Raw genomic sequence first — 22,168 nt, 5'->3', positions numbered from 1 at the left:
CACGTATTATACATAAATGTCTGTTCCTGAGGACTATGCAATGTTTTTAAATTTGATGAATCAAATATGAAAACATGTTCTTTAAGATTCTGTTTATTACAAGTTGCGCGGGTTTATTTCTTTTTAAGCGTTCAAACAGCGCTTGTCGAAAAAGAGGAAGTATTCGATTCAAAATGGCGGCGACGGGAGAGCGGAAACTGATCTTCAGGGAGCGCGCGCGCGAAATCTGTAGTACACACGTAGCGTGCACGAGAGCCTTGGACGGTTTATGGATGTGAGGCGGAGCGATGATGTCCTTCCTGCCGCAGTGAAGAGGCGCGAACTAGGGTTGAGGGCGTGGCTACATTTTGCCCCGCCCATTGCTATTAGTGCCGAGTTAGGTGGAGGTGGGGGAGATGTTGATAGGAGCCGTGCTGCGTTGGTGGGGGGGGGGGGAGGGGGGTGGAATCAGAAAATAATAGCCCGGCAGTGTCTTTTATCAAAAGCAATCATGACACCATAAAGCAAGCTTTTTGCTAAGGGGACTGCAGATTACAACTGGTGCATTAGTGAATGTGAACAGCAAAAAAAGTAAAAGTTTGGCATTTTAAAAAACAATAGACCTGTGTTACTGTATTTTGTTCTATGGAGGTTTATAGCCATTATTACAACCTAACCTACCAAACTGTGTTCTGTACAAAAGTATTACACTGAAGTAAACAGATTTAAAGACAGGTTAATTAGTAGTGCTCCCAAATGGAATATCTTTTTCTTGGGGCAATGCACTAGTGAGTTAATAAGACACCCCTTTTGGGTTTGGCTATGAACAAAAAAGATGGAGGGCACAAGGAGAAGGGGACGACAGAGGACGAGATGGTTGGATAGTGTCTTCGAAGCTACAAACATGAGTCTGACTAAACTGCGGGAGGCAGTGGAAGACAGAAGTGCCTGGCGTGCTCTGGTCCATGGGGTCACGAAGAGTCAGACACGACTAAACGACTAAACAACAACAACAACAATGAACAAAAATAGTGTTTGGCTACTTGATTCCACAAGTGAAATGTTTAGCTGACAAAATTCTGAAATATTAGAGGTCATCACTCTGATTTATGAAATGATGGTAAGGTAAAGGTAAAGGGACCCCTGACCATTAGGTCCATTCGTGACTGACTCCGGGGTTGCGGTGCTCATCTCGCTTTACTGGCCAAGGGAGCTGGCGTAGAGCTTCCGGGTCATGTGGCCAGCATGACTAAGCCGCTTCTGGCAAACCAGAGCAGCGCACGGAAATGTTTACCTTCCCGCCGGAGTGGTACCTATTTATCTACTTGCACTTTGACATGCTCTCGAACTGCTAGGTTGGCAGGAGCAGGGATCGAGCAACGGGAGCTCACCCCATCGCAGGGATTTAAACTGCTGACCTTCTGATCGGCAAGTCCTAGGCTCTGTGGTTTAACCCACAGTGCCACCCGCATCCCTGAAATCATGGTAGAAGCATCTAAAAACAATGCCTCCCAACCTTTTTATACACCAGCAATATCTTGCCCACATTCCAAACATACCCTTGAACCAGAATGTATCACCACCTAATCTGTTGTGCCTCATTGTCACCAAAAAGCTGCATGGGAATGTGTAACGGTTAATTAAAAAAGTGGTTTCCTTGTGTGATGGAAGAATAAAGTAATAGAAATTATTACTGTGTTAACAGTACACGTTATATCTGAGTAATTCACATTCTAGTACAGTATGGAGAAAGTAAATTAAACACTGACACACATAACTTGAATGCCCAATTAAGTAAATGATACTTAGATATCTTACCTCTTTTTACCACTCATTGAGATTATATAAATATATGAAGCAGAAATGAATGTTTTTTAAAGGGAGTCAACAATTCCTCATTAAATGTATCATTTAAACAACCAAGCAAGTCCTTTGCATGCTTGCCTTTTCTGTGTTGACTAAGAATGGAACATTCAGAACTGCATTTCCCAGAATTCATCAGGGCTTTCTTCCTTTTGGTCAGCTGACCTGACTTCTGTACTGCTCTTTAGTTCCCGTCCAGCATGAACTGAATGCTCTCTCTGCAGGAGTTCCCTTTGTCACCACGTGATTTAAAGTCTCTGGGCCAAAAACTGACTCAGAAGATATGATGAGGAAGTAAAATGTCAAAGAAGATCAGCTGGGGCAGAATGCTTCATCTTTTGGGAGAGCCTGCTGTTGTTCACTGTGTGAAAGGTAGTATTTTCATTCCTGTTGCTTGGAGATTTTTCTCTGCTATTATTTTGCTTAGCTACAGTTGTACATGATTTCCCTTCATTTGTCAGAATATATCTGTCGATGCCACAGTCAGTTTTACATATGCGCTTATTGTGGTATTTTTGTTGTCTTGACAGAATTTTTTTAAAAAGAAGCTTAAAGGGTAGTGACCCTGCCCCAACTTCAGCCGGAAAGCTTTTTGAGGAAACACAAAATGAATCCTGAGACAAAAAAACTGTTGAACATCATTGTTCTAGGAACAGCCTTTATGTTTATGTTCACTGCTTTCCAAACATGTGGAAATGTTGCGGTAAGTGAAAATCTTAGCCTACCCCTTCCTACCTTCCCCTGAATTCTCCTTTCCTTTCTTCATGGTGCTTCAGTCTGGTTATATTGTTTTGGGGCTTCAAGCACATGTAATGTGATAACTCTAGTTTTGTTTCTTCTAATCTCTCTAGATTTAGAAATATTTCTGAAGCTATCTACTGCTTTTAGTGAACACAGAAAATGATTAGGGCTGGAATCCTAACCTCATTGCCTGCAAGGATAATAGATCTCAATGAGCTTTCAAGTGAAAAAGCATGTGATTCCCCACACTGCCCTGTGTAGCATTCAGATGATCTTTCAGGACGTAATGCTGAGGCATAATAATCTTTATTCTGTCTCTCTGTGTGTTCATGTCTGTGTGAATACAAGGCAGAATAATCACCAATTCTATAGCCCTGCCAGGACTGATATATATCCCCCCCCCAAATATTCCAGGAGCATGCCAGAGGATCATGCCAAGAGCATCCCAGACACTTGGGATTCATCCCAATATTCCTCTCCAAAAACCACTGGGGAGGAGCCATGTCAGTGGCCTTTTTAGTGGGAACCAGGGGAAAGGTTCTGGGGGTGGATGCCCCCCTCTGAGGATGGACCTCTCTCTTTGGCCAAGGAAAGGAAGATCTGCAAATTCCTATGGCCCTGGGACACCCTCCCATGGACTATAGGATTGTATTCTTAACTGCCAGCACTTGCACATCTCTTTTATAGAGGGAAACCCATGCCTCTAGATGTTGTTGGAGCACAGTTCCTACCACCCCTGTCTATTAGCTATGCTGAGGCTAATGGGAGAAGGATTCTAACAACATTAGGAGGTTACCATGTTGCCCATCCCTTTGTGTGAAATTCCTTTTTTTATCATTCCACCTCGCCCCCATCCCATATATGAGGTTTCCTGGGTATAAGGGGTAGAATTCAATGTAGTGCTAATGAAGCATACATAGACACAACATGGTCCAGTCTCCCAGCAAGACACCGCCCATGTGCCCCCTAAACCAGTTCTGGGCTTTCATCCAACCTTCCAGAGCAGATTTCGGGCTGGCTGGCAGGCATTTGGAGGGAGGATGGAGGGAATTCCTGTTGTGCAATAATATCTTGTTCCAAGCATGCAGTATCAATCCTGTCCTCAATAAGCAGGAGTGTGAGAGAGTTATTCCCTTCCTAGTTCCCTGTGGATTATACGTAATCAGGGACACTTCCCACTCACCAGTTATAATATACCATTGCAATCTCATTAGTGTTACCTGCTCAAATGTAGGTTTCAGAACATCTGTTTGTGAAAGTAAAGTGTAGTTTTGCCTTCAGGAGAAGGGGAGAGAAAAACACTCAGGGAGCTCAGAAAACCGATGTGCAAAACTCTTAACTTGCTCAGGCTATCAACTTTCCTTTGCATCCTTGCTTTCTGTGTTGCAACATTAGTGATTATGAAAACCTGTGTTCACGTGCTGAATGAGTCAGTGCCTATATCAATGAAAGGAGTATTACAATAGCAACTACCTAATTCAAGGTGTTGCTTTGAAGTTTAATTAGTGTTTTAATTACTGTTAATCTGTAGTTTGATTTCTAGTTCTGTTAGGTATCTCAAGTATTTATCATTTAAAAAAATATTTAGATACCATATTTTAATCTTTTTAACAAATTCTTTCCATACAGCAAACCGTCATCACAAATTTAAATCACACTGATTTCCATGGCAGTGGCTATACAAGGTACTCTTCACTGATACCTTTCTCTTTTTGTTGCTTTTGAGTTGCACTATGTGCTGGGTTCAGACATAATGGAAAACGATCATTCTCCCTATCAATACTCTGAGTTCCTCCTCCTTTTTTTTTTTTGGGAGGTCCCAAACAGAGTTTCAGAGCTAAGCATTTCAAGCTAAACAGCCAATGCAATGTGTCAGAATGCTAGTCCCCATCTGCAAAGCAGTGAAAAAAGTGCATGAAGAAAAGGAGACTTGCACCAAAGTGTCAAAAAATAGAAACCCCTTCGTTTTGTCCCCCTTATGTGCATGCCTCTCTTGTGGGGGAAGGGGGTGGGGTGAGAAGGCAAGCCGGTGTCTAACTCAATTTCCCCCTGTCCATTTCACTGACTCATAAGGATTTATGTAAATAAATTGGTGATATCCCACAAAACAAACTCTGCTCATTACACAGAAGTTATCTGTCTCTTCCAAAGTTGAAAGTCCTTAACAAAGAATGTGTTAAAAACACCCAGAAAAAAGTAAGGATTAGCCTCTGGATAAGAAGTTACAATGTGCTGACAGCATTTCAGCTTAAGATACAAATGATACATTCCTAGTTATTTTCATCTCATAGTGTGAGGTAATTGCTAAAATACAGTAACTCAAAATTATGTAAAAATGCATATACAGTGGTACCTCAGTTTAAGAACAGCCCTGTTTATGAACTATTCGGTTTACGAACTCCGCAAAACCGGAAGTAGTGTCCCTGTTTGCGAACTTTAACTCGGTCTATGAACGGAAGCCGAACGGTGGAAGGGCACCAGCAGCGGGAGGCCTTATTAGGGAAAGCGCGCCTCGATTTAAGAACAGATTTCTGGAATGGATTATGTTTGTAAACCAAGGTACCACTATATCTGCTTGTTTTGTGAAATGTATTTTGCTTCCATAATTGAGCTCTCCCAATTTATAATGTTTTGATCCAAGCCATGGAAGGGAAGAACAACGAAAATGGCTAAAATAATAATTAATAATAATAAATCCTTTGACTACTAATGGCTAAATCCAATTTGTCATTGGATATGTGTGAATACAACTTCCTACGTGTCCTGTTTTGTGTTGTTTTTGTAGAGGGACCTACAAATTGATTGGATTGGACCTGGCATAACACAGGCATACAGTCCTGTGTTAATTAATAGATACAGTTGAGGAAGGCAAATAATGGCCAAGCTAGACATTATATAACTGACCAAACTAAACCTCCTGATGTATATTCTGCTCCACTTCACACTAAATGCATTACTTCTGGTAAATGAGCCACCATAGCTACTAGAGGGCCATGAAAATTTGTGTCCTGGGCTTTTTAGACTCATCTACCCATGTACTATCTGAAACCAAAGTGGCACATTGGTTGCCATATGTGAAATAAGTTGGCATTATTTTCATCTCTCCTACCCCACTATTCATATATTTAAAAACTCTGAAATGACATTGAACGGTATCCTAATATTTATTAATAACTAGTGTTACTTTCCACAGCATGGCTGTTATTTATGGGGTGTTTTCGGCATCCAATCTTATCTCGCCTTCGGTGGTTGCCATCATAGGACCGCAATTGTCCATGTTTGTTAGTGGTATCTTTTACAGGTAAGTCAAAATACGTAAGCCCTTGATGTTTCCTTCTGGCTGTCTACCTTTTATTCATCTACCTTTGGAAGGCTCATTATCCTCATGGGCAAGATCAGCAGGTGAGGAACTGAAGAACATGGGATAGTGGTTAGTGTGTTGGCTTTGGACACAGGATGTACAAGTTAAAATCCCTGTAGAACCATGAACCTCGCTTGGAAGCCCTGATCAAGTCATCTTCTCACAGCTTAAATCGAGCACTCGGGGTTGCTGTGAGGCTAATATTTTAAATTTTTAAATTTTTAAATATTTTAAATTGAGCTTCTTGGAGTGGGGTACAGTGTAATAAAATACTGGTTGTTAGATCTCATGATTGAAACAGCATGTCATGATGTGCTTTAGTGATATGTAAAACTTTCAGATATATTGAGCTGCAGTATTTTTTGCAGTTGGAGTAAGAAATTGACTTTAATATAATTTAAAGTATTGCAGTTGTAGCATCAGCAATTTTAAAACTGAATCCCATACATTGCCATCTTTTCAGCATATATATTGCCGTTTTTATCCAGCCTTCTACTTGGAGCTTCTACACAGCCTCTGTTTTCCTTGGAATAGCAGCTGCTGGTAAGCCTTTTTCCACCACGCCTTGGTTCTCATGGAACTTTAAAGCATAGTTTAGTTTAGGCATAGGCAAACCTGGCCCTCCAGATGTTTTGGGACTACAACTCCCATCATCCCTAGCAAACAGGACCAGTAGTCAGGGATGATGGCAGTTGTAGTCCCAAAAAATCTGGGGGGGGGGCAAGTTTGCCTATGCCTGGTTTAGTGCTAAGTTGGTGAGGCTTCATGAGCCCAAGCAAAGCGTTTGGCTTGCGTAATTCTCCCTCCCCTCTCGCACACAGTTTGTGAGTTTTGCTTTCAAAGAATCTTGGCTAACTGTTAGCAGTGAATCAGGGATTCTGGTTTAAAATAAAAGTGGTTTGTTAAACAACCCAACTTCATAACTTAGGGTTGGAAGTTGGCTTGTATCAAAACTGACCAGAGCTTGTTTTAATCCAGGGTCCCGGGTTTGTGTGCAATGTTTAGCCAAATTTTTTTAAACTGAAGCTAAGCTTGGTAGAACTCCTCTTGACTGTGCAGGAGAGATGAGGTAGGAGCATGCAAGCCCAGCGGCTCACTCAGGCTCTGGGAGGCTCACGTGTGTAGCACTAAACTATGGTTTTAACGAAATGTGTGAATGAGGCCTTTCTGTATGCTGTTCCCAACTTTGTATCAGAAAGATCTAGGAATGTTTAGGTTGGACTTGGGGTCTTGGTAGGATCTTGAGATCAAGGCCAAGATGCCCAGAGCATATATTCTAGGCACATAATATGCCCTTTGGAATTGTTGAATTTTTTTCCAGCTTCCCCATCTTCCAAACGACAACTTTGCTTTTGAAACTCCTTTCAGTTTAAAAACAGGTGTGCTACGTAGCATGAGGATATCCTGTTTGAGACGACAAAGTCCAAAGCTCCTTTGGACATGCAGAAGAACTATGTGTGGTCTTTGAATCCAAATGTTAGCATTTCTATTTTTAAAAAGCTCTTTAGTGTCCCCACTTCTCTAGTAATGATAGTTGTAAAGAAACATTAGAGAACTTTTATACCTGATAGTTTGGAGCTGGAAGAGGAATGAATGAAAACAAAGTTGAATATAAAAGATCCCCAAAATTATTCTGTTAGCGAATCTCTTGATTTCTTAAGCGCCGCCTTTAAAAATTGAAAGAAGTTTGTGATTCTTGATGTTCCAACTTAGTAGGAATCCTAAAATCTAGGCGAGATGTTATATTAAATGTGTCACATGTTACGTGTTTCTTTTTGAATTGCTAACAGCTAGTGTGTGGATTTTTAGTTTTTTTAACAGTCGCATCAGGGGAAGAAAGGGCTAAACTCCCTCTCCTTGGCACCATGGTCTCAACAAGTTCTCTGTGCCTCCGATTATGAATTAAGATGCAAAAGGCATAAGAACAAGTGACATGGCTAGTTTGGCTTTAAGCACGCGACAGTACGTTTGTTTCATTTTTACAGCTCAAGCTGAGAATTATCAAGTTGGTATATCTTGAAAACGAAATATTTACACAAAGCATACACTCAGGCATGGATATGGTTTGTGTGAAAGGTTCCCACAGGATTTATTATTATTATTATTATTATTATTATTTTATTTTACTATTATTATTCCCTTAGGCTGCAAACCTAACACATTATCTAGAAAGCAAGCCCAGTTGAATTTAGAGAGATTTACTTAGGATCACCATGTTCAAAGTAGGTAGCATTATAATTAACTTGGGTTTTTTTGCTGTGTCATTTGGAGATGCCCTGAAGTGGTACTCAAAGTCCAGATTAGAAATATGACCGTAGCTGAAGTGGCATCCACTCTGAAAGTCATACCTTATGCATCTTAAAAAGTATATATGGTTCAGATTTGTTGCTGCCAGCAGCCTGTGATAAATCAGAAACTAACCCTTAGTGCCGCAGAGGCTGGCTGCGTTGCCAGCAAGTGGAGAAATGCCTAGAATACCTTCTAGTAATGTTTTATGTTATTTGGTATATATTAATTGTTGATGCTTGCAAGTGTGTAATTATTTTCACATTTTGAAGCTGGGTGATAAATGTTGTTTCACACATGGCAACAAATTCTATTTGGTATTTGAGATTTGTTGATGCTTGCAAATGTGTCATTATTTTCACATTTTGAAGATGGAGGATAAGTGTTGTTTCACACATGGCAACAAACTCAGCAAGGAGCTGCTGCCAATTCCAGCCTTGTAGCATATGAAGTATGATATTTGTGTTTCAGACAGAACTTTGTTACATTCACGCTTGACATTTTTATTAGTACACTTAAAAACATCTTGGGTATAGTCCTAAAAATCTGTGAAGTGGCCCAAATAGGCATCTTAAAAATACTAACTACCCTGGGCCCACAGACACAAGACACACATAAAATGTCAGCAAATCCTAGATAACTTTCTTTCCTTGTTTACCTGTGTTCTGATTTAAATTTCAGTATTGTGGACTGCTCAGGGAAACTGTCTGACAATAAATTCCAACGAAAACACCATTGGCAGAAACAGTGGCATCTTCTGGGCATTACTACAATCCAGGTAGGAAACAAAATTATCACCCTTATATCTACCGAATACGATCTTGACCTCTCCCTACTTGTTGTTTTTTTGCTTGTTGTTGTTGGTAAAAAGCCAATAAATATTTTGTCTGTCTATCTACCCGGCACTTGTTAGCTTTTTAAGAGAATGCTGCACTTGTGTCATTTATCACCAAATGTCTAGTTTTATGAATTCTGTCTCTTCTGAAATATCCGTAGTTAATTGGAACAAAAAAATTGCAGTTCAGTAGCAATTCTGTGCTCACTCATTTTCTTCCAAGAAAATATGGCTAGGATTGGGTTGAATAACAGCTTCCAGACAATTCTGTGTTCCAAAATGCTTATTTAGAAATGGTCTTCTATATTGGAAGGAGTACTTTGCTCTAAGGCTGTTCTGAGTCAACATCATTTCTGTGTCATGGGAAATGATCTGCCTTGTTCCTGTAGGCTAGCACTAAGAATTTCCCATGAACTTAGCTAGTGCCCTGGCATCTTAAGGGAAGTAGTCAGAAATTCAGGGAAGGCTGCAGAGTATGCTGCCTGGCTTATGTGATCAGTCTTTTATATAAGCTTTATTCCAGCCTTCCGTGACACTAACCCACAAAACCGTTCACCTTCTGTCGTGTTCACACCTGCATATGGTCGTCACTTGCCCCTAGAAGAGGAAAATAACCAGTTTCCTTCCAGTTCACGCAAGCTTCCTTGTCTGATTGACTGGAAGGCAATTCCTATTCATTTTTTAGACAACCTGCTTTATCTGGGAGGCACGCTGGCTTTGAAAAAAAATTATTCTCATTCTTATATGTTGTCCATCTAACTGGGTTGTCCTAGCCACTCTGGGTGGCTTCTAGCAAAATATAAAAACACAACAAAACATCAAACATTAAAACCTTCCCTATACAGGGCTGCCTTCAGATGTCTTCCAAAAGTCATAGAGTTGTTTATCTGTTTGACATCTGAAGGGAGGGCATTCCACAGGGCGAGCACCACTGTCAAGAAGGCCCTCTGCCTGGTTCTCTGTAACTTCACTTCTCGCAGTGAGGGAATTGGTAGAAGGCCCTTGGAGCTGGACCTCTGTGTCTGGGCTGGGTGATGGGGGTGGAGATGCTCCCTGTTTGCTTTTTAATGAGTAGACCCCTGATTTAAATTTGTCCAACAAATGTCAAGAAGTCTTTAGAATGTTAGTTTTTAGTGCAAGTTGATATAGCGGCCAGTGGGGATTTTAAATCCCCACCAGGAGGGAGTTAAATAGTCACGGTGCCAACACTGAGAAGGTCTGTCTATTACATGTCCCTGCCTGATGTTGTGTAGGAGTGGCACAGGAAGCAGGGGTTGTAAGGTCAGTCAAGTTCCTGTGTGAGTGGGCAGTTGCCAAGGTAAACGGTCCCTAAGCTGCCCATTAATTAATTAATTAATAAGATACCCACAGCTTTATTTTTTTATTAATAAAAAACATTTACAAACTGCTTAACATTTTTTAAAATCTCCCAAGTGGTGTACAATATAAAACATTAATACAAAAACTGCCTATAAAACAGAGCTATACAAGGATATAAGAATAAGTAAAACAGGAATTCAGGGAATACGAACATATAAAACAGGGCCCAATTTCATGAGTCAGGGAAAGCCTGGCCAGAAAGGTAAAGTTTTCACAAGATGTCTGAAGAAACCGATGTTTGTTGATTCATATATGGCAGAGTTTAGAGGTTTAAAGGTCAATACCAGTAGTTTAAACTGAGCCCAGAAACAAGTGCCCCCCTGGAATTAACTCTGAGATGTGGTGGTGGTGGTGGTAGAAAATGAAGAAAGAAGAGCAACGATATAAGCAGATGCTGACAAAATCCATTCTTCTTTTGGATCAATTTTTGTGATGTAGATGTATACAGTGGTACCTCGGGTTACATACGCTTCAGGTTACATACGCTTCAGGTTACAGACTCCACCAACCCAGAAATATTACCTCGGATTAAGAACTTTGCTTCAGGATGAGAACAGAAATCGTGCTTCAGCGGTGCGGCGGCAGCGGGAGGCCCCATTAGCTAAAGTGGTGCTTCAGGTTAAGAACAGTTTCAGGTTAAGAACGTACCTCCGGAATGAATTAAGTACTTAACCTGAGGTACCACTGTATCACCATTGTTGGAAGCAACTTGTTGGGTTCTTTATGCAGCCAAGAATTATTCTTGCTTTAACTTCGTTACACTTTTTGTGTGGGTGTAGCAGGAGAACAAAGAGAACAAGCTCTTTGTTATCTTATGTTGTCCAGGTATGTTCAGCTATGCCTGGAAAGCCAACATATTTTAACTTTTTACAAGGAAATCCTTGGGCTTGTTTCAGCTTCACTAGGATTTGCTGTCTTATCTTCTGACAGTGTAAAGTAAATTGCAGTCTACATTTCCCCCCTTCTTTTGCGATTCAAGTAGCTTGCTTAACCAGTAATGTGCTTTCTTTTGTTCACAGTTTGTTTTTTGGAAATCTATATATATACTTTGCCTGGCAAGGGAAACTTCATATATCAGGTTGGTCTTTATAATATATTCTTTTTTTTAAGGTAACCGGGTTGTGAATGAAATAATAAGGGGAAATTGCTATGTTGATGAGGGGACAAACAGAAATAAAAAATGCAGTGGAGATAGCCACAGCTTATTTTAAACAGTATTTTTAAAGTCCTTGGAGGCTATTTTTAACTTCATGTGTAGCAGCATAATTGTAAACACTACAGTAATTCCATTCTGTTTGCTGTATTTTTGTTCCATGTGTACAGCTGGCTCGTATTCCCATCTATGCCTTCAAACTGTGATCCTCGCCGAAACAAATCTACTTTGACATATATCTGGGTGTTGCTTAGCTTCCTCTTTTATTGACCTTCCCTTGACCCTTTGGGTCCCTTCCAACTCTACAGTTTTGTGATTCTATGATTCCACATCTCGGTGTTTTATCATTCCAACCTCAAAAAAGCACTGCCATCCTTGAACTTCCCTCCTACATTCCTCTTGCTCTGGCTCCCAGATTCTGCAACTGAGCTCATGCCAGTTTTCACAAGCTTCAATAACGTTTTGCATTTATTTTGTCTGTGAATCAGATGTGATACATTAGCTAGAATTCGCAGTTGATTTTGAAACTGAATAAAGCTCAGAATTAAAACACGCTACTGGCATGTGGTTCCCAGAAAGTTACTCAGAGGGAACTGGCCCTTGGGTTGAAAAAGGTTCCCCACTTCTATTGTATAGGTAACTTTGGATATAGAACTTGAGTTTCATTGATGGAGAACTTGACTAGTACATGGGAGAGTACACCTTATTTTATATGCTGTATTTAATCACAGCACAGAAATGTCCTGGGTATAGAATGAATGGATATGCTATTGTTGGTTTATGAAGTTGACGCACACTTCTTTTTCTTTCCCAGAAAATGACCGTAGGACCGTCTTCATTGCTCTGACGGTGATTAGTCTTGTGGGGACCGTTCTGTTTTTTCTCATTAGGACCCCAGAAGAATCAAATTCAGAGGAAGAAGACGCTGATGCCTCTACTGACAACCTCATAGAACGCACGTAGGTGTTTATGGCTGTCCGACTCCTGAATCTGTATGCTTAGCCATTTCTACTCCTCTGTGAATAAGATAGCACGTCAAAGTACAAGTAGATAAATAGGCACTGCTCCGGCGGGAAGGTAAACGGCGTTTCCGTGTGCTGCTCTGGTTCACCAGAAGAGGCTTAGTCATGCTGGCCACATGACCCGGAAGCTGTACGCCGGCTCCCTCAGCCAATAAAGCAAGATGAGTGCCGCAACCCCAGAGTCGGCCACGACTGGACCCAATGGTCAGGGGTCCCTTTACCTTTAATGTGACACTAATCCAGGCTAAAGTGTGTGCCTAAAGTAAGAATTAAGTCCTTCTGATACTTTAGGAGTTACTATAGAATGCAATAGTCATTCATCTGGGCAGCAGAAATTAACTTGGGTTTGGGTAGAAACATAATAAACAACATAATGTCCATCCATAACATAATATCAGTAAAATACAACAATTCAGAGGCAGCTTGCTGGCTGGGGTGCAGCTGCTGCATGAGCTTCTTGGCAGGTGGGTTTGCTGTTGCGTAGTGGGAGATAGAGAAGGAGTGGTGGGGAGGTCAGCAGAGTGCATATGCACCAGCAGAGCCAACCTGGCACACCTGCCAGTGTGTTTGCACTGCACTGACCTCCCTGCCACCTTACGCTTCTCCTGTTATAAGCAGTCGTGACTCACCCACCAGGAAGCTAGTGGAGTGGTTTCGCCCCAGCCGGCGAGCTCATTCTGAAATATGGCTAATAATCAAAAGCAATACATAATAAGTAGATAGTTTCTGAACGAGTTATTTCCCATATTGGTATGGTAAAATTTCTAATGGCGTTGTTGTATAAAGAATAATAATCATGACAAATTCACCATTTGTAGATTTATTTTCTCACTTTAAATAAATGTTTGTTTTAACCAGGTCTGGCCAAAGCAACATGACAAGGGCCATCGATGCATTTAGTAAGTAAAATCCCATGGAAATATTAGATTTTCCAGCATGTCAAGCCATAGTCATACATGGATGTCTCACGTTAAAAGCTCACCTCCAGGTGTTTTTTTTTTATAAAAAGGACAGGCAATATGCATTATTTTCCTGTGTTGTATGATACTTCTCTTCTTGCCACCCAGACACCAATGCTTTGCATTTCCCAGGACCACAGTTAAGCTTCATTGTCTGAGATTCTTACCCCTAGCGAGGAAAATATGCTTTTAATTCCCTATGTTAGGGGTTCCTTGAAAGTTTCATCCTTAATGGAGCATGGTGGCTGTTCTCTTAAGGGAGCAGTGGATGTGTTCTCCATGGGGTAAGGGGAATTGAAAGATGGTTTGCCTAATATTAGCATCAGGATTACTACATTCACTGTAATGTGGTTTGTTTCAGATAGGAAGTAGGCAGGAAGGGAGGCTCTTAAGGTCTCTTCTCCTGCCTAGGAAGCTGCCTTCTTCTGACCATTGATCCATCTAGCTCAGTATTTTCCACCTCGACCTGGAGACCCCTACCTGGATTGAACCTGGGGCCTTCTGCATACAAGCAGCTGCTCTACCAGTGAGCAATGGTTTAGGCTCACAAAGCTGGGATCTGTCACCCTTTTGTCTTCTTAAGCCCTATAGTTCTGTGTTCCTGTATGCAACTGTGAATATTAATTCAGAAGTCGTCATTATGATTGTGGGATGGGATAACATAGTTCATCCCATTCCACCTCCCCCCACTTTAATTCAGCATCCAGCGAGGATCCTCATGGTGTGCATGTATTTTAATTGTGGCTTCTTTGCAGAAAGATCCATCAAGCTGTGTGTCACAAAAGAGATTCTGCTGCTTAGCATCACAACGGCCTATACAGGTAACTAACTGGACGGGGATAGAATCACCAGCCTTAGGAGTTTGCATGGGACTTGTGCACAGTACCTTTTCTTTGGCCCAGACTGATTTTCTTACTGCCCATCAGTCCTATCCCAAATCCATTGCTTTTGGCTGCATCATGCAAATCCCCCAAGTGCTTTTCTTTTCCTTGTATTTCCCAAAGCATTTGTTAGTCTGAGTTTTTGCTCTCATTCTGAGCCTGTGAGCCTGTGGGAGAACCATGCACAGAGCTGAGGATTTCTTTTAAAGATTTCTCTGCATCCAAAAAAGACAATTGCTCTTTCTAATGAACTGCCACTCATATTGCTGGCTGGCGCTACTTCGGACAAAAGCCTTGGCTGCTTGGATGATTCCCTTGTACACATCTGTAGATGCCTTTTGGATTGTGGTCCTTGCCCTGCATTAAGACATTCCATTCCAGCATCTTCAGTTATCTCTTCCATCATATTTTCCTCTCTATCTCTCCCCCCCCCCCCCACAGCAACTTTCAGTGCTCCTCTTCCTATACGGTATCTTTCCTTTGGTAGCCGAATACTTGTGTTGCAGATTGCCATCTGGTGGTTGCAGCTGAGAGTATCTATACCTTTCATAGCCTGCAGTTTTTTTGTTTTTTTAATCCTTTCTGATGTGAAAGGATTTCAATTTTGGGGGGGCTTTAAAGTGAAAGTGGAGATTTTCAGAATTTTGCATTTATTTCAATCCCATTTTTTACGGACCTTAGTTGGCCCGATCACCACATTTTAGTATTCTTGCTTTAAACTTGGAGGCCTGTCTCAGGTTCCTTCACCAAGTTGTGTTTTTTGGGGGGGCGTTTGCCTGAAGTTCCATGGGTCGGTGGAAGTTTTAGCCCATAGCAGGATCTCAATGGGCCATGTGCCTCATTTACCTCACTTGGTTAAGATTTTTTATTATTTAATTTACGTTCTACTTTTCATCAAAAGAAATCAAGGCATGTGGTACATATGATCCTTTTAACCATCATTATATAGAACCAGACAGCTCTGAAGTAAAATGTTTCACAAATACTTCTTGGGAGTTGTTAGTAAAGCTAACACTTAGCATTCCATAGGTGCCTTGGTTGTTGTAGTTGAATCCTGCACAAACATTCTTAAAATTTAATATCGGCGCCAGTGGTACAGTGGTATCTCTGGATGCGAATGGGATCCATTCCGGAGCCCTGTTCGCATCCTGAAGCGAATGCAACCCGCGTCTGTGTGTCTGTGCGTGCATGGGTCGCAATTCGCCACTTCTGCGCATGCACGTGATGTAATTTTGAGCGTCTGCGCATGCGCGAGCGGTGAAACCCGGAAGTAGCACGCTCCATTACTTCCGGGTTGCCACAGAGCATAATCTGAAAACACTCAACCTGAAGCACATTTAACCCGAGGTATGACTGTACTTGGAATACTTTGGTGGTTTATATGGTTGCATCCTACACAGGCATTTTTGCTACCAGCTGCTTCTTCCAGATAATCAAAGTACTGTACGCAATGCCACCACTGGTCAACTTGGCTTGCACTGCATAAATACAATTATGAAAAGTTCTCCTAAAAGACCAGTGTATCATTCAGTCTACTGATATCTTTTGGCAGCTCGATGTTGCAATTCTATCTTAAACTGTAGACTTTAATAAAGCTCTAACTAGGAACTTTCTCCTTCCGTCTTTATAATATTGCTGTTTCTTTCTAGGTCTGGAATTAACATTCTTCTCTGGAGTGTATGGGACCTGTATAGGTGCTGTAAATAAATTTGGAACTGAAGAAAAAAGTCTGATTGGACTCTCTGGTATTTTTATTGGTATTGGAGAAATATTAGGTGAGTCATAGGAACAAACGAAATTCCTTGATGCAAGTTAGGCCTTTGGTTTATCTCACTCAGTATTGTTGACATATATAGACTCATAGCAGATCTCCAGGGTTTCAGACAGGCATCTGAAAAGGCGCTGGGGATTTAATCTGGGACCTCCTACATGCAAGGCAGATGCCTTACCATTGCGCTATGGCCTCTCCCTAAACTGGATTTGAAATAGCAGGAAATAAATTTTGCCTACAGTTGTATAATACATATATACCACATATGCCAAAATGGCTTCTATGTGGTTAAATGAGGTGGACCTGTTTTAAATGCTTATGAAGTGCATTAATATAAACAGCTACAACAGTTTGTTTAATCCTCAGGAGCTAACTAAGACTATCCACACCAGTTTAATGCATCAGGAAGTTAAAAGGTAAAAAAAAAAAGGTAAAGGAGCCCTGGACGGTAAAGTCCAGTCAAAGGTGACTGTAGGGTTGCGGTGCTCATCTCGCTTTCAGGCCGAGGGAGCCGGCGTTTGTCCACAGACAGCTTTCCGGGTCACGCGGCCAGCATGACTAAACCGTTTCTGGCACAACGGGACACTGTGACGGAAGCCAGAATGCATGGAAACGCCATTTACCTTCCCACCGCAGCAGTGCCTATTTATCTACCTGCACTGGCATGCTTTTGAACTGCTAGGTTGGCAGAATATCAGGAAGTTAATACTTATTTATAGTGGTGATGGAGTAGCAGCAGTGTTTTGCTCATTTTAGACTATGCAAACTCTGCAGTATAGGACTTCTGACAGCCAAGGCAAGCAGCTGTCGGGTATAAAAAGCAGATTGCCTTTTTGGCCGTTTGAGCCACTGCAGACAGCAATGTTTGTGACATAATTAGTCCTAGTTCTCAGAAATAGCAGTAAACCATTGAAGTGTACCACTTTAGACTGCAGATATAGACTTACATGACTGAATATGTTTCTGTGAAAGAAAGAAAAACAACCCTTGGCCTAACAGACTAGGTTCCAGGGAGAAGGATACAAGCTTAGTCCTTTTCCTGATATGCTAGCGTTCTCTTTACAGGGATGTTTATTTAACCGAGGTGGAGGTATGGAGGAGCATGTCAGTTCCTACCCTCTTGAGGTCTCATGTGATACAGTGGTGACACAGTTTACCTCTTGATTTGCTCTTGTGAGAGGCCAGGCCACAGTTTCCACTTGTAGATCTGGTAGTGGTGCCATTGGGGGGATAGAGGATGGAGTGTTAGCTCAACACTTTGCTTCTCCCCTCCACAGTGTTGCCTGCTTTCTAGCATGTTGGACTGTGGGTAGAACCACCACTGCAAGGCATAACGCTCAGGATGGAAGTTGCCTCTGCTGGGTTTTCTGGAATCCCTCCTTCCTACTCAGCCTCCCAAGCCAGAGAACGCCACAATTTAGCAGGATCCTCTCATTCTTTAGTGAGGCTTTTTAGGGGGGGTGGGATGCTGCTAAGCAGAGCAGGGGTCAAATAAGTCCAGTCCCACCATTCCCTTACATGACATACTAGGGAAGTGATTTAACCCTCAAACCCTGCCCTGTTTTTTTACTCGCAATAATGATATATTCTCTATTACAGGTGGAGGAATCTTTGGCCTTCTGAGCAAAAACAACCGTTTTGGCAGGAACCCAGTGGTGATGTTAGGCATTGTGGTCCATTTTGTAGCCTTCTATTTGATTTTCTACAACATGCCAAACGATGCCCCCATCGCCTCCATCCATGGCACAGACAGCATAGCATTCATGGAACCAAGGTACGAGTTACTTTACTTCTCATGACCAGACAGATCCGGTTTACACAGGGTGCTAAGCCAAACCATGGCTTAATATGAACAGGCAAACATGTTGGTTACAGGACCAAAGATAATGGCTGAGGCGCTCCTCCTTCCGTTTCTGCTGCCGCGCTATCTGGGGCCAAGTCATGGTCTGCCTTACTGTGATGGCCAAACTTGGGCTCATAGTTTGTCTTGCTCCAGACAAACCATGAACTGGAAATGTAAGATTTGCTCTTGGTTTACCACTCATGGTTTATCTGGGGGAAGACAAACCATAAGCCCAGGTTTGGATGGAATGCTAAGTCAAAGAATATTTAAAACATTAAATAATATGGACAAAGTGCATTTGCCATATTTAATTGCAATGCAGAAATGCCCGAAACGAGAATTCTCAAAATGAAGCAACTCTTTGGTAACAATCTGGACCTTGCCATTTTTTTCTCCATTATTTCTCAGTAAACTTTGACAAAAATAATATGAATGGTAGGATTGTACCTAATTTTCCATTCATAGTTGTGTATATTTTTATTAGTTACAGTGTGGTTAATGTTGGCATCTCTTTATTTTCAGCAAAGAAGTGGCAATTTTCTGCAGCTTCTTACTGGGTCTAGGTGATAGCTGTTTCAACACTCAACTCCTCAGTATTTTGGGATTCCTATACTCAGAAGACAGTGCACCTGCCTTTGCAGTCTTTAAATTCATCCAGGTATTATTGGTTGCCAAATGTCAGAGCCAGACATCATATTATCTGTAGTCCACTGAAATAATACAGTAGTTTATTCATTAGGCAAACAAAGAGCTTTGTGTAAAATTGGAAGGAGTTTAAAAGTCATCTACTTTTGTCTAGGACACTGGGTAAGGCAAGAACATAGAAGCCTTTTCAGTAATGCAGGATGTTTGGTTAAACAAAATACATACTACAGTCCTGTGTTTAAGCCCCAGTGAAGACACTGAAATTTAATTCTGTTTAAACATAAACGTGTGTGATATGATATTTGTGCGTGACGAAATGATGGTTAATATAACAATTACTTTTAAAGAACAAACATTTGGGGTAGTCATAAATGGAATACATGCATTGGTAGGTGTGCTATATAGAAAATGCTACCTTCTATCTCAATGCAATAAATGATATTAATGGAACAATAGCATTCTATATCAGTATAAATTAAATTAAAATAGCTAAGTGGATAAAGTGGAAAAGATAGATGCAAAAAACGCCATGTTCCAACTCAATCTACAAGTCACTGTGATGGCTCAGCTGGTAAAGCATGAGACCCTTAATCTCTACATTGGGCAAAAGATTCCTGTATTGCAGGGGGTTGGACTAGATGGCCCTCGTGGTCCCTTCCAACTCTACAATTCTAGGAATCTGGGAGTCTCTACTTTCCTGGATTTGGTGCAGGTCAGCTGTTTGTAGACGCAGTAAGGAATCTAGGAATTAGGAATGACCTTGGATCAGGAAGAGTCAAAGCTGAATATGAAAGGGCATTTGATGCTAAGCTGTTCACTTTGAAATAGGCAGATTGCAGGAGAGCTAAGTAAGACAGTTAATTAGAAAAACAACTTGGACTGGGGAATTTATGCTCTGGAAATCACAAAAAGTTGGAATGTTACTAAAGCTGAATGGCACTGAAGCCAAGTTGAAATGTCACTCACACCCTTCCTTGCTTCCCTTTTCAGTCTGTCTGTGCTGCCATCGCGTACTTCTACAGCAACTACCTGCTTCTTCAGTGGCAGCTTCTGATTATGGCCGTGGTTGGGTTCTTTGGGACACTTTCCTTCTTCACCGTGGAGTGGGAGGCCCCAGCCTTTGTGGCCAAAAACACAGATTACAGCAGCATTTGATGGAGGCGGTTTCAGCAGCCCGCGACAGTATTCACATTTAGAGACACAAGCACGTGCTCCTTTGAAAAGACTTGATAGCATCTTCTGAACACAGGGAAGACTGAACTCCAAAGTTTAAAAAGCTTACCCTCCCCTTATCAACGTGTTGTGATGGGTATTGCATACTACAATGTGGAATAGTAACCTGGCCATTGGGGCAGCGAAGCCTCTTCTTAATTATTTCCACTTGCCAAGTGCCTGCATCTTACGCTTATGCCCACCTATTGTGGAGACCCTTTATTCTTTTTAATTGCATTCCTTTTTCATTTTTTACTTGACTGTCTCTGAAGCGAACAGTAGTCTTTTCAGGACACCCCCCCCCCCAAGTACATGAGGATATTTTTTCACAAGATGGAAGGCCAGTTCACTCTGTGGATTTATATGGAAATCCATGGAGGATTTCCAATGCTTTTAAAATAACCCCACTTCCATTTTTCTCCAAATAACTCTAATGTTCTTACATTATAATGTGAATGAGCGTCGATTTTTTAAAAGAGGAGCTATATATTATGGGATAATAGCATAAGGGAATGAAATGCGTTTGCACAAGCTATTTTAGCTAATTTTAGCTGAGTCTCATCAGAGGTAAAAATGATTATGGTTCAGAACCCCCATAGTTCCCATATTCCTGTGTGCTCTGAGACTTTATATTATATTTTCTCAGGATCAAGTTTATAATGATATTTGCTGCTATGAAACTCTGTAGGAAATGCACTCCAGAGACTCCCAAATACTTTACCATAGTGATCCCACAAATATTCAAATACCCTGGTGTTCTGCATGGCTTGTCACAGGCATAAAATTTCTCAGCTGCACAGGTAGGGACCTGATTAAGGAAAGTGCTGTGCTGGATTCTACCCTCATTGTCTTACTTTACTGGCAACATCATTTGGGGAAATTTGCCACCACAGACTTTTAATATGTTTTTTAATGCTTGCTTGGGAAGAATAAGATCTTATGAGTTTAGCATTGTCAGGATCCCAGGGAGGAACACCGCTAAGAGCAATGGCAAGAGACTCAGGGCCATTTAAAATGTTAAATCCTACAAATTGCTTACAGTGCTCTCCTGTGCATGTTTACTCAGAAGTAGGGCTTACGCCCTAGTAACTGTTACAGATTGCAGCCTTAAAATGTAAATGTAGGGAAATGTGTGAAAACCATATGTGACAATCATGGTGTCTGTGTACAGTTAGTGTCTGCATGTACACAACTAGATACATTGAATTGTATACTCTGTGCTTAAAGGGATAAGTGGAAAAATGCAGTACACTAAGCCCACAACTTATGCACATTTGACTTGGGTGCATTCAGCTTTACATGCTTGGCAATTTTTTTTTTAAAAAGGGCAGGGGGTATCCAGGAAAAAATACTTTGGCAATTCCACTTGCATTGCACCCAATGTGTCTTTAACTATATGCAATTTTGACATTAGGCATGATACCTGGAACAAACCCCCTATGTAAGTTGTGGGCTTACTTGGCTGGCATCCTTGAGTTCATTGTTGGGAATTTGGTGAAAGTACTATTAAATAAACTACCTGGGGGTTAATCCTTTTCCAAGGGAATAACTTTGCAAGAGCATTGCTGAGAGTAAAGAGCTTATTGTTTGGGGCAATGGGTGAGGAATGAAAAGGATGATTCTAGGTCCTATGAGCTTCTCAATGCAAAGCCTTGTTGAAACTGATTAGTTAATTTTAGTGGGGCTTGTGTAGATCTGCACAGTGAATTGTGTTCAGAAATTTTAAAATAGTTGCTGCTGAGAGAGGGGGAGGAAAGGAAGCTATCTGAACTTCTTCAAACTGTTGGTCTGACCCCGAAGTGGAGGCTAAGGATGTCAAGGGACAAATGCCAAATGAAGCAAAAGGATTCCAGAAATAGGGCATTGGTCCCATCAGGCATTGCCTGTCTCGGAGGGGAGAGACACAGCTGCCCACATACAGAACCTGGCACATCTTTTTTAAAAATCTCATTTGAGAAGAGACATCACCACCACCACCAAAGGTAATTAGTTTGGGTAATTAGATGTCGTTGGCATAAATTTTGCAATACACATGCCTTACTGTCCCAGATTATTTCCATTCATGAAATGATTTTGTGATCAGCCATTCTAGTTTATTGTCATACTTCTGTTATTATTTTTTTTAAATGATGACTCAAAATATTCTCATTTTTATGACACCAGTTTTGAGAGTATTGAGAATAGCTCCTTGTTTCATTTCTTTCTGTGATTACACCATCTGAATAAAAGTGAACCTC

At 41.2% G+C, this 22,168-nt stretch overlaps 1 protein-coding gene across 3 annotated transcripts; it reads left to right on the top strand.

Moving 5' to 3' along the window:
- The first annotated feature begins 1,812 nt into the window (after nt 1-1,812).
- Nucleotides 1,813-22,051, top strand: MFSD11 (major facilitator superfamily domain containing 11). Of its 3 annotated transcripts, XM_083597935.1 has the most exons (15): nt 1,813-2,214; nt 2,373-2,545; nt 2,694-2,866; nt 4,213-4,268; nt 5,777-5,884; nt 6,408-6,487; nt 8,912-9,008; nt 11,465-11,523; nt 12,413-12,557; nt 13,479-13,519; nt 14,335-14,400; nt 16,110-16,235; nt 17,831-18,005; nt 18,597-18,732; nt 19,710-22,051. In XM_083597935.1, the coding sequence occupies exons 3-15, from the start codon at nt 2,795-2,797 to the stop codon at nt 19,872-19,874; spliced, it is 1,326 nt and encodes a 441-aa protein (XP_083454061.1). In that variant the 5' UTR covers nt 1,813-2,214; nt 2,373-2,545; nt 2,694-2,794; the 3' UTR covers nt 19,875-22,051. The 3 variants fall into 3 exon arrangements, with proteins under 3 accessions (XP_083454061.1, XP_083454060.1, XP_083454062.1); XM_083597934.1 differs by lacking the exon at nt 2,694-2,866 and having other exon boundaries at nt 1,822-2,214; XM_083597936.1 differs by lacking the exons at nt 1,813-2,214; nt 2,694-2,866; nt 4,213-4,268 and having other exon boundaries at nt 2,385-2,545.
- The last annotated feature ends 117 nt before the right edge of the window (nt 22,052-22,168 follow it).

This window comes from Podarcis filfolensis (assembly GCF_964270895.1).
Source record: "Podarcis filfolensis genome assembly, chromosome: 2".
NCBI classification, from domain to species: Eukaryota; Metazoa; Chordata; class Lepidosauria; order Squamata; family Lacertidae; genus Podarcis; species Podarcis filfolensis.
This window is presented reverse-complemented; position numbering and strand designations above follow the sequence as displayed.

Bases quoted from the DNA above. Each gene is read 5' to 3' on its own strand.
- MFSD11 (XM_083597934.1), top strand. From the start codon at position 2,450: ATGAATCCTGAGACAAAAAAACTGTTGAACATCATTGTTCTAGGAACA. The intron at 2,546-4,212 runs GTAAGTGAAAAT...CTTTCCATACAG, and splicing joins AAACATGTGGAAATGTTGCG to CAAACCGTCATCACAAATTT. The intron at 11,524-12,412 runs GTTGGTCTTTAT...TTTCTTTCCCAG, and splicing joins AGGGAAACTTCATATATCAG to AAAATGACCGTAGGACCGTC.